At 47.2% G+C, this 13,189-nt stretch overlaps 1 protein-coding gene across 2 annotated transcripts in view; it reads right to left on the bottom strand.

Moving 5' to 3' along the window:
• The window catches only part of daam2 (dishevelled associated activator of morphogenesis 2), a 326,736-nt gene that overhangs the window by 190,783 nt on the left and 122,764 nt on the right, over positions 1-13,189 (bottom strand). For both annotated transcript variants that reach the window (XM_080192986.1, XM_080192987.1), the window contains exon 2: positions 104-309. In XM_080192986.1, coding sequence (XP_080049112.1) covers positions 104-274 — 171 coding nt within the window. In that variant the 5' untranslated portion in view covers positions 275-309. The remainder of the gene's footprint in view (positions 1-103; positions 310-13,189) is intronic.

Genomic DNA, 13,189 nt, shown 5'->3' on the forward strand with positions numbered 1-13,189 from the left:
GTGCAGAAGACCCATCTTCAAGAGCACCTCCCACGCCTGGGGCCTAGGAGGACAAGCATAGTAGCCGAGATCGTTCCCTCATTAACAACACAATTCCACTTACAACGAGTTCTGCAAACCGGGCGTTGAGTTCATCGGCGGGCGGGATTGGAAGGGAGAATTCCAAGAGCTGTAACGGCACACTGCTGTCCTTGAATGTGATCTCTGGGTGATCACTGCTCTGGAAGCAACAAAGAAATCCGAATACATGCCTGTTCCGCTTGCGTGGCGCCATTGTCACCGTCTGTCGTGCTAGCTATAGTTCATGATCTATAAAAAAGGATAGAAAACAGGAGCAGTGAATAAACGCCACGCGCTTGGTAACGCCTGCAAGCTAAATTTGTTCTAAAGGGTGTTCCTAAGAGAAAGCAACCTTGACTTAGACATGCAAGGGAAGGAATTGGCATTGTGGCATTGTCACTGGACTGGTAATCCAGAAACCCAGGGTGCAACTCTGAGGACCTGGGTTCGAATCCCTCCAAGGCAGATGATGGAAATCTGAATCCAATAAAAATTTGGAATTAAAAGTCTACTGATGATAATTGTCATAAAAACCCATCTCGTTCACCAATTTTCTTTAGTGAAGGAAATATGCCCTAATTGCCTTGTCTGGTTTATAGGATGGCATGGTGGCACAGTGATTAGCACTGTTGCCTCACAGTGCCACAGGCCTGGGTTGGGTGACTGTCTGTGTGGAGTTCACATGTTCTCCCCGTGTCTGGGTGCTCCAGTTTCCTCCCGCAGTCCAAAAATGTGCGGGTTAGGATGACTGGTTATGCTAAATTGCTCCTTAGTTTTAGGGGGAATGACAGAAGGATTGGCGGGGTGAATGTGTGGGGTTATGGGGATTGGGCCTGGGTGGGATTGTTGTCAGTGCAGGCTCGATGGGCCAAATGGCCTCTTTCTGCACTGTAGGGATCCTATGATTCTATGTGACCCCAGAGCAACAGCACCTAACTACCCTCAGGGATGGGCAATAAATGCTGGCCCAGCCAGTGACACCTACTGCCGATGAACGAATATATAAGAGAAACAAACTGATACGGTGATACCATGTTACACAATTGGACCAGTGATCAACAGAACATAAGTTCAACTTTTACCCTTAAGAATCGGAATTCAGCTTTAAAATCTGAAAATGAAAAACAGTATCAGTGAAAGTGACTGTGAAAAGATGATTGTGATAATGTAAATGGCTCACTAATGTCTCTTAAGGGATAGAATCTGCTTTCCTTGCCTGCTCTGGCCTATATGTGATTCCTGTCTCACACCACTGTGATTGAGTGTAACACTGCATTGATCTAGCAAGCTCTCAAACTGCTACCAATGGCACAAGAAGATTGTCCATACCCCAAGAAGGAACAAAACTAAAAGTCACCAAAATCTCAGCAGCTCTGGCAACATCTGTAAGGAGAGAAAAGAACTGACGTTTCAAGTCCAGATGACCATTTGTCATCAGGTATCAATATTTCCTAAGTTAGTATCATACCCAAATTTACTAACCCTGGCCTTGTACATTTACGTCCAACTCATTTATATAAATAACGAATAACAAGGGTCTCAAAATCAACCCCAAGGCACACCACTCACAGGCCTACAGTCTGAGAAACAGCCATTGGCCATTGCCCTCTGCTTTCTACCCTCGACCCAATTCTGAATCTAATTAGCAAGCTCTCCCTGGGTCCCATGCGACCTAACCTTCCAGACCAACCTACCATGCGGGAATACGTCAAAGGTCTTGCTGAAGTCTGTATAAACAATATCTGCTGCCCTACCCACATCCACCCTCCTGGTTACCTCCTCAAAAAACTCCAAAAGATTTGTCTGACATGATTTCCCACGCACAAAGCCATGCTGACTATCCCTAATCAGACCTTGACTATCCAAAGGTTGGTCGATCTTGTCCCTCAGAAGCCCCTCCAGCAACTTACCCACCACCAATGTCAAGTTCACAGGCCTGTAATTCCCTGGCTTGTTTCTGCTATCCTTCTAAAACAATGGAACAACATTAGCCACCCTCCAGTCTTCCAGAACTTTGCCATGAGTCTGAAAAGATTGCAGATTGGGTGAAGAAATAAGTAGATTTATGGTAGGTGATTCTTAAGTCTAAGTTTAAATTTATATATTAGTGTCACATGGAGGCTTACATGAACACTGCAATGAAGTTACTGTGAAAATCCCCTAGTCGCCACACTCTGGTGCCTGTGCGGGTACACTGAGGGAGAATTTAGCATGGCCGGTGCACCTGACCAACATGTCTTTTAGACTGTAGGAGGAAACCGGAGCACCCAGATGAAACCCACGCAGACATGGGGTGAAAGTACAAACTCCGCACAGACGGTGACCCAAGCCGGGAATCAAACCCGGGTCCCTGGCACTGTGAGGCAACAGTGCTGATCACTGTGCCACCGTGCCGCCCCACTATGCCACCAACAAAGGTGGGTAAATAGAGCTCAGAGTGGATCGGTCATGATTTTTGTGAATGGAAGGACGTGTCTGAGGGGCAGTTCCTAATGTTGCTATGAAGATAAAAAACAAGTGTGCATGAGGAGCTCCGCAGATGTATAGCGGTGATTTATAGAGGTCTATAAAATAATGAGCAGCGTAGATCAGTTAGGTAGTCAACATCTTTTTCCAAAGGTAGGGGAGTCTAAAACTAGAGGGTATAGATTTAAGGTGAGAGGGGAGAGATACAAAAGGGTCCAGAGGGGCAATTTTTCACACAGTGGTGAGAGTGTCTGGAACAAGCTGCCAGAGGTAGTAGTAGAAGTGGGTACAATTGTGTCTTTTAAAAAGCATTTAGATAGTTACAAGGGTAAGATAGGTACAGAGGGATATGGGCCAAATGTGGGCAATTAGGGCTAGCTTAGGGGTTTAAAAAAAAGGGCAGCATGGACAAGTTGGGCCGAAGGGCCCGTTTCCATGCTATGAGCCTCTATGACTCTATGTGCGGTGATGTAGTCAGGTTTTCTGCCAACACTGGAACAATCCTTCCTCATTCAGTGGACTGAAGTGAATAAAGGAGCTTTTTCCCCCCTTGTGTCTGGTAGGAGGAGTTGTATAATCACTGTTCTGTAAACATTTTCCACTTTGAAACTGAAAACAGACACCAGAAAGGATGATTGAAGGGACGGTGAAATGGGAACTCACTCGCAGACTGGTAGCAGTGAACTATAATCAAGGGTGTCGGAGGCACAGTTCCAACCGCTATCATCTCCTTTTGTAACAAGCGCAAATACAAAGCTGCCAAGAGACCAGATGGTCACATTTCAGCTCGTCCAGCACCTTCTAATCGTCCAAAGCAATCAGGTGCAATAATGCTGCCAAAATACTGCTGAGGCAATACTACAGCCGTCTCCCACTGCCAAGCACAGTAATGGCACTCTCTCCGTTAAAGGGAAGTATCTTGTTGTCTGCATAGAGGAGGTTGACACAGTAAAAAGTCTGACAACACCAGGTTTTAGTCCAACCTATTTATTTGATAATATACTCGCAAGCTTTCGAGGGGTTACCCTCTTCGTCAGGTGAATGGAGAGTTCTGGCACAGGGAGGTGATAGCCTCGTGGTATTATCGCTAGACTATTAATCCAGAAGCTCAACAAATGTTCTGGGGACCCGCTTCGAATCCCGCCACGGCAGATGGTGGCATTTGAATTCAATTAAGGAAAAAAATCTCTAATTAAGAATCTACTGATGGCTATGAAACTATTGTTGGAAAAACCTGTCTGGTTCACTAACGTCCTTTAGGTGTAGGAAACCTATTATCCTTACTTAGTCTGGCCTACATGTGACTCCAAAGCAATAGCAATGTGTTTGACTCTCCTCGGGCAGCTAGGGATGGGCAATAAATGGTGGTCGTGATGTGGAGATGCCAGAATTGGTCTGGGGTAAACACAGGTCCACTTTAACCTGGTGTTGTGAGACTTCTTACAATAAATGGTGGCCAGCCAGCGATGCCCATGTCCCACAGAGTATAGAGACAGAGAGGTTTATAGCATGGAAACAGGCCCTTCAGCCCAACTTGTCCACGCTGCCCTTTTTTTCAAAAACCCCTAAACTAATCCCACTCGACCACATTGGGCCCAAATCCCTCTCTAAATGCTTTTTAAAAGACAATTTTAAAAGGCCTCAGTGAAAAGCCTAGACTGAGGGAATTATATGTGAATGCTACATTGCCATACATTCAAAACATGTGTTTACATGTTTCCATATCAATGTGGCAAGTTAAGTCAACATTTTGGACTTGTTGAAAGCGAAGATTGCTGCACAGGTTTACCAGGGGATGGCGGGACTGACGTATGAGGAGAGATTGACTAGATTAGGATTGTTTTCTCTGAAGTTCAGATGAATGAGGGGAGGATCTCATAGACACTTATAAAATTCTAACAGGACTAGACAGGGTAGATGCAGAGAGGATGTTCCTGATGGTGGGGGAGTCCAGAATCAGGGTTCACAGTCTCAAAACACGGGGTAGATCATTTAGGACGGAGGTGAGGAGACATTTCTTCACCCAAAGAGTGGTAAGCCTGTGGAATTCATTACCACAGGAAGTAGTTGATGTCAAAACATTGAATGTATTCAAGGGGCGGCTGGATATAGCACTTGGGGTAAATGGCATCAAAGGTTATGGGGAGAAAACAGGGTTAGACTATTGAGTTGGACGATCAGCCATGATTGTAATGAAGGCGGAGTAGGCTCGAAGGGCCGAATGGCCTACTCCTGCTCCTATCTTCTATGTTTCCAAATAATCTATCTCAGTTCAAGGCCTATTCAGGGATGGGCAATAAATGCAGGCCTTGCCAATGATACCCACCTCCCGTGTAAGAATAAGGAGCGAAATGGTGAACTTTACTTAGCCCCCTGAAATAGCCTTGCCTTTATATGATGTCAATCTGAGAACTGGGATGAGGACCACCAAAGTCATTTGAAGGATGCAAGACTTGGACTTGGTTGCCTTTCTCAGAATGCAGAATGCTGCTTCCTTCTCTAAAAGAAGTGGCAGCGTGTTGGACCCGTCAGTTTTACTGATGGGCGGCACGGTGGCACAGTGGTTAGCACTGCTGCCTCACAGCGCCAGGGACCCGGGTTCGATTCCTGGCTTGGGTCACTGTCTGTGTGGAGTTTGCACATTCTCCTCGCGTCTGCGTGGGTTTCCCTCCGGGTGCTCCAGTTTCCTCCCACAGTCCGAAAGGCGTGCTGGTTAGGTGCATTGACCATGCTAAATTCTCCCTGAATGTACCTGAACAGGCGCCGGAGTGCGGCAACGAGGGCATTTCACAGTAATTGCAATGTTAATGTAAGACCTACTTGTGACGAATAAATAAACTTTAATTTTTAAACTTTACTTTTACTTTAAAACATGTGAATGACATGCAGCCTTGTCCCTGTCCCTTCAAGCAGCTTCCTAACTCCAGCTTGCTAGGCTGCAGATTAATTTGGTTGGGGGGGGGGGAGTAGTGGTGGGGGGGGGAGCAGTGCCTCTGCAGTACAGAAACAAGGGTGGCACTGTCACTGCTAGAATCTCCGCTCCAACAATAGAGAAAGCTGACTCTCTGTCCTTGCTTCACAGCTGAGACAAAACCCCCCCATTGGTACAACCAAGAGCTGCCAGGAACTGTCCAAAGGCAAGCAGCAAAGGCCAAAGCATCCCACAGCTGGGCTACACAAACAGTGGCTAAAACATTGGTGGAGGTGGCAGCGCGGAGACAACAACAATCATTTCACAAAGGCTTCTATTGTTCTTGTTTAAACCAGGTGATGCCAAATAGTTTGTGCTTTTCTATGTCAACCATTGGTCTGTGACAGACCCCAGTCCAGTTATCAATGGGGGCCTTTCCCACTGACATGGTTGAAAAGCACTGAGATTTTGCAGATTTCAATGACATTTTAGTCCCCCAGACCCAAATAACGCCCAGTTGTTCCTCACCCTTATTGTCACTAACTTGTCCAAAAGACATGCTAGGGGTTAGGTGCATTGGCCATGTTTAATTCTCCCTCAGTGTACCCGAACAGTGTGGCGACTAGGGGATTTTCACAGTAACTTCATTGCAGTGTTAATGTTAGCCTTCTTGTGACACTAATAAATAAAATTTAAAAACCTCCACCGGCAGGAATCAAGTGGTTAGCACTGCTGCCTCACAGACCTGAGTTCGATTCCCGGCTTGGGTCGCTGTCTGTGTGGAGTTTGCACATTCTCCCCGTGTCTGCGTGGGTTTCCTCCGGGTGCTCCAGTTTCCTCCCACAGTCCAGAGATATGTGGGTTAGGTGGATTAGCCATGATAAATTGCCCCTTATTGTTTCAGGATATATTCATACTGAGTGAAAATATTTCCTTCATTTAGCTCCCAGAGCATCATTAATCTCTCCGCACTGCCTCTCAGGACATGAGAACGTAAGAACTAGGAACAGGAGTAGGCCATCCGGCCCCTCGAGACTGCTCCGCCATCCAATAAGATCATGGCTGATCTTTTTGTGGACTCAGCTCCACTTACCCACCTGATCAGCATAACCCTTAATTCCTTTACTGTTCAAAAAATGTATCTATCCTTGCCTTAAAAACATTCAATGAGGTAGCCTCAACTGCTTCACTGGGCAGGGAATTCCACAGATACACAACCCTTTGTGTGAAGAAGTTCCTCCTCAAATCAGTCCTAAATCTGCTTCCCCTTATTTTGAGACTATGCCCCTAGTTCTAGTTTCACCCGCCAGTGGAAACAACTTCCCTGCTTTTTATCTTATCTGTTCCCTTCATAATCTTATATGTTTCTATAAGATCTCTCCTCCCTCTTCTGAATTCCAATGAGTATAGTCCCAGTCTATCAGTCTCTCCTCATAAGCCAACCCTCTCAACTCCAGAATCAGCCTAGTGAATCTCCTCTGCACCTCCTCCAGTGCCAGTACATCCTCTCTCAAGTACAATGTACGTCAGCGAGAATACTGCATCCAACAATCAGCTGTCTTGTCGAGAATTTTTATTTGCAAGGCTCCACGTGAATTGTGAACTTCTGGGTCATTCAAGAAGCCACAGAATAACTCGTCACAAGATGTCGAGCAGTAAAGTCAAGAGTCTCTGTGAATGCTCACACAGAAACAGAAACTGCTGGAGAAATTCAGCAGGTCTGACAGCGCCTGTGGAGAGAGAATAGAGCCAACGTTTGTAATCCAGACTCAAAATGCTCCCCCTCCACAGACACTGCCAGAGCTGCTGAGTTTCTGTTTTTGTTTCAGCTCCCAGCATCTGCAGTATTTTGCCGTTATGTCCGTGAATGCTCCCTGACTTGAGGGCTGATATTCCTGAATATTAGCAAACCCTTATTCTGACAGCCAGGGTTGGGTTATTTGGTCTGCGCTGGATCCGGGATTGGAGGCAGGAGAGAGCACACAATTGCCCACCCAAGCCGGCATGTCAGTTCACTTCCATCCCACTAGGGGGCAGCAGCGCTAACTGTCCCCAGGTCGAGGGCAGCCAGTCAGGCTCATTGAAAGCCAATTAAAGCCAATTGAAGGAAGCCCATTGAGATTTTCTATCCGGTCCCCGACAGGGGTCAGTTTAGGTGCCTGGAGGAGGCTTTCCAGAACAGGCCAATCTACCAAACCTGTGCATCTTTGGATTCCATGAGGCAATTTAGCATGGCCAATCTACCTGCACATCTTTGGACTATGGGAAGAAACTGGAGCACCACCCATGCGGACATGGAGAGAACGTGCAAACTTCACCTAGGCAGTCACCCAAGGCAAGGGTTTCATCCAAATGTTGCGGTTTCCTCTACAGTCCAAAGATTTGTTGGTTAGGTTCATTGGCTGTGCTAAGTGTATCTCCCTCAGTGTATCTGAACATGGGCCGGAGTGTGGCAACTAAGGGATTTTCACACTAACTTCATTGCAGTGTAAATGCTTGTGACACTAATAAATAAACTTAAACTTGAAACCATCTCTGGGGTCCCAATCCCTCAGAGCCACATGAGCTGTCACAGCCCAACACAAGAACGTGTCTCAGAGAATGAATCACGGAATGAGCGGGGATTTTCTGCTCAGTCACTTGAGATGAATTATTTAAAAAAATATTTATGTTCCACATTTAAATTTACCCTTGGCTGCCAGACAAGAATGGAGGCCGCAATTAGTGCCTCAGTTTCACATCGGATGTGTGGTGTTTCTGGCAGAAATAATATAGCAGATTCATGGCACAGTCAGTGCTGAGGATTTAAAAATTAATCCCTATGTAAAATATTATTAGCACAGCTACAGTGCTTGGCTAATGCTGAACTCTGAGACTCGGGAATCCATTGAAAATCCCCTGGCTACACTTCACAAGTCCACTCTCCGCTCTCCCTTCACATTGCTTTGCTGCCTCACATGAAGGGCAGTACGATGGCACAGTGGTTAGCACTGCTGCCTCACGGCACCAAGGACCCAGGTTCAATTCCGGCCTCGGGTCACTGTCTGTGTGGAGTCTGCATGAGTTTCCTCCGGTGCTCTGGTTTCCTCCCGCACTCCGATGATGTGTGGACTTACTTAATTTGATTTATTAATGTTATTTCTTGTGCGCTATACAGACAAAGCATACCACTCATAGAGAAGGAAAAGAGAGAATGTTGTGTTACAGTCATAGCTAGGGTGTAGAGAAAGATCAACTAAATGCGTGGTAGGTCCATTCAAAAGTCTGATACAGGATGCTAAATTATCCCTTAGCGACAGGGTGACTGGCTAGGCTAAATATATGGGGATAGGGGCTGGGTGGGATTGTGGTTGGTGCAGGTTCGATGGGTCAAATGGTCTCCTTCAGAACTGTAGGATTCAATGATTCTAAGGTTCTCTGAAGGCACTACATTCAGTTGGGAGTATTGCTGCATTGCTTTGAACACCCTCTCGATAGCTCACTCAAACAATCATTCTTCATTCATAGAATCATAGAACCCTACAGTGCAGAAGGAGGCCATTTGGCCCATCGAGTCTGCACTGACCATAATCCCACCTAGGCCCCATACTCGTAACCCCACGCATTTATCCTGCTGATCACCCTGTCACCTAACCCACATATCTTTCAGTCTGTGGGAGGAAACCAGAGCACCTGGAGGAAACCCACGCAGACATGGGGAGAACATGCAATCTCCACACAGTCAACCGAGGCTGGATTTGAACCTGGGTCCCTGGTGCTGTGAAGCAACATTGCTAACCACTGTACAGCAGGCTTGAGAGGTTAAAAAGTGACTTTGATTTCTGAATCTCTTCACTGCGGGAATCCATTCATCTTCCGACTGGTTCTGTCACAGACTCATTGCTCAGATGTTAAGAGACTAATTACAGTGATTAGTCAAATTTAAAGTTTATTTATTAGTGTCACAAGTCAGCTTACATTAACGCTGCAATGAAGTTGCTGTGAAAATCCCCCAGTCACCACACTCCGGCACCTGTTCGGGTACACTGAGGGAGGATTTAGCATGGCCAATGCACCTGACCATCACGTCTTTCGGACTGTGGGAGGAACTGGAGCACCCCGAGGAAACCCACACAGACATGGGGAGAACATGCAAACTCCGATTAGACAGTGACCCAAGCCAGGAATTGAACTCAGTTCCCTCGCGCTGTGAGGCAGCAGTGCTAACCACTGTGCCACCGTGCAGCCCCCCGTGGGTGCAATCAAGCATTTTCTGGCTTGATTCCAAGAGATGAAATTTTTCCCTTTACCAGCAGCTGTACTCTCAATTCCAACACTCCCCTGCCCCTCTCACCCTAACCACCATCCTGCGTAATCTCACAGACTGTTCTTCCACCAGTGGGGTTCATTTCCTGTCCAGCATATTAGGTCAGGATGGACAGAACTTTCATTCATTACACAGGCCGATAATCACTTAAGACTCATTCCAAGAAGTTCTTGAAGAGGTAAAAGGCAAACACTGCCCAATGCAGATTCAGGTCAAAGATCATTAGGCCCCTAGTTTACAGGCAGCAGTGCTGACCAGTAAACAACCCCATTGTCACTATGAATTGAGACCTTAGTTTGCTTGTCCAGCAGGTCCGATGTCCCCAGGTGTGAATTGAGTCTATGAGTGGCAGGGAGGTGGAATTAGAAAGATCTCATAGTATCTGACAGTGCAGAAGGAGGCCATTTGGCCCATCAAGTCTGCACCTACCGTAATCCCAGCCTAGCCCCATAACCCCATGCATTACCCTTCTATTGCCCTTCTAATCCCTCTGACATTAAGGGGCAATTTAGCATGGCCCATCAACCTAACCCACACATCTTTGGACTGCGGGAGGAAACTGGAGCACCTGGAGGAAGCCCACGCGGACATGGGGAGAATGTGTAAACTCCACACAGACTCGAGGCTGGATTCGACACTGGGTCCCTGGAGCTGTGAGGCAGCAGTGCTAACTACTGTGCCAGCGTACCACCCCATTTTATAATCTTTCTCTCTGTATCTGACACTCAATCCCATTGACGACAATGGGTGGGGAGAGTTCGTCACACTACGACTGCCCTGGATAAAATTCTACCGTCACCAGCTCTGAACTGGTACAATTTTCATGCCATATGAATCATAATTTTCAATGGCCCAGACTTGCCTTGAAGCTGCAACTGCGTAACTTTTAATGCAAATCTGCCTTTGCAACACAGAACAGCTGTGTGTCACTTTTAACAGTATTTATCGCCATTTACATATGATCTGGTATGTTTATGGAGAGGTTACACAAAGGCTGGCCAAACAGTTATTCTTTTATTAAGACTGCGGCCCTTTAACAATATATCTGAATATTTACGGAGCGGCTTCCTCCACTCCAGGCAACAGTGGGAAGCATGGTGGGGGGAGTGGGTGTGGAAGGGAGCATTTAGTTTGGCGGGAGGCAAGAGATAAACTGTTGGAATTTTGTTCTCCTGAGTTTCAAGGTGGCTTAAGGGTGGGTCAGGTTTCCCGACCAAACAATGTCGGAACCCTGAGGCAGGCATGCCCATTAAGAGGCCACCTCGCTGGGATTAAATTCACCAACAGGGGAATTTAGAACATTTTTTACCATTGTATGTGAGTGATGGACACCTGCTCAGCCTTTGAAGAGACAGCACAGTGGCGCAGTGGTTAACACTGCTGCCTCACAGCGCCAGGGAACCGGGTTCAATTCCCGGCTTTGGGTGACTACCTGTGTGGAGTTTTGCACATTCTTCTTGTGCCTGCGTGTGTTTCCCCCTGGATGCTCCGGTTTCCTTCCACAGACCAAAGATGTGGACTCGCACCAATTTTTACAGATGCACCCTCAAAAGCATTCTTTCTGGTTGTAGCACAGCTTGGTATGGCTCCTGCTCTGCCCAAGACCGCAAGGAACTGCAAAAGGTCATGAATGTAGCCCAATCCATCACACAAAGCAGGCTCCCATCCATTGACTCTGTCTACACTTCCTGCTGCCTCAGCAAAACAGCCAACATAATCAAGGACTCCACACACCCTGGACATTCTCCCTTCCACCTTCTTCCATTGGGAAAAGATACAAAAGTCTGAAGTCACATATCAACCGACTCAAGAACAGCTTCTTCCCTGCTGCTGTCAGACTTTTGAATGGACCAACCTTGCATTAAGTTGATCTTTCTCTACACCCTAGCTATGACTGTAACACTACATTCTGCACTCTCTCCTTTCCTTCTCTATGAATGGTATGCTTTGCACAGCACGAAAGAAACAATACTTTTCACTGTATGTTAACACATGTGACAATAATAAATCAAATCAAATCAATGATTTGGTGGATTGGCCATGCTAAATTGACCCTTAGTGTTCAAAGATTAAGGAGGTTAGTAGGGTAAATACATGCGATTATGGGGATAGGGCCTGAGTAAAATGCTCCTTCGAAGTATCGGTGCAGACTTGATGGGCCAAATGTCCTCCTTCTGCATCTTAGGGATTCTATGATCTACTTTGTCCACAACCCTTGAGGTCAGTAAATACTGATTTTCCCTCCTTGGGGATCTTGGCTAAGTTTTCACATGTCGGGTGCCAGTATTTGGAGTTGCCCTAGGGCTGGGCACGGGGTGTAGGCTAAGCAGAGGAGGGGGAGCTTAGTGTCTGGGGAGGGGAGAGTGTCTGAGGAAGGAGGAGTGAGGGTCTTGAAGGGTGGAGCGATGATGGGGTACTTGGGGTGAACTCGGGAGTACCGGTGATGAGGCAGAACTGTCCCAGCCAGAGCGGGGCTTGCAAGGTCAGGGTAAGAGTCCAGTAGGTGGAGGTCTCGGTAGAGGTGGGGGGAGGTCAGAAAGGGGGGCTAAGTAGGTGACTCAGATAATGGTGGGAGGGGCGGGGGCGCAGGCTCAGGGTGGGCGTGGAGATTGTAACAGGTCTTGTTTCTGGAGGGGGGGAAGACACATGGAGATGGGCTGCAGCAGGGTTTGGGAGATGAAGGGATGGTCAAAGGGTGACAGAGGAGGGAGGAGTTGTGATATTCGGTGGATTTCGGGTGAAGTGGGGGAAGTTGGGGGGGTGACAGGCGAAGGGCAGAAGGTGGTGGAACGAGTCTGGAATGTTCCATGCACCCATTTTTCAAATCTGTCTTTGACCAGGCAGTGAGTTCCTCCGGGACTCTGGAGTAATGCGGAAATCTTCACCTACATTGAGGGAATGGCTAAAAACGGTGCCAGGACATTTGACCCCATGAGGTGACAGGATAACTTCCTGCCCACCTCCCCCCTCCCTTCTCCCCCCCAATGAAGGTTGCTGTGTTTCCCACGGATGGATAATCAGTGAGCTGAACAGTGGACGCTCACGAGTGGTCAGTCATTCTGTCACCCAGTGGGAATCACCTTGACATTCCCATCAACCACCAGACTTGGACCTAGATTGTGGTATTCCACTCACAGTGGGGCATGGTCAATAGAATGGGCATCCATTTTGAAATGTGTCATGCTCCAAGGCGTCCTGGGTTCCACTCAGGGCTCACCAAATATCACTGAGACTCATAGAATCTTACAGTGCAGAAGGAGGCCATTCGGCCCATTGAGTTTGCACCAGCAACAATTCCACCCAGACCCTATCCCTGTAAACCTGTACATTTACTCTCCTAATCCCACTTACACTAAGGGCCAAATTTTAGCCTGGCCAATCCACCTAACCCTGCACATCTTTTGGGCTGTGGGAGGAAACCCACGCAGACATGTGGAGGACATGCA

Source organism: Carcharhinus amblyrhynchos, chromosome 7, assembly GCF_965287045.1.
Source record: "Carcharhinus amblyrhynchos chromosome 7, sCarAmb.v2.hapA, whole genome shotgun sequence".
NCBI classification, from domain to species: Eukaryota; Metazoa; Chordata; class Chondrichthyes; order Carcharhiniformes; family Carcharhinidae; genus Carcharhinus; species Carcharhinus amblyrhynchos.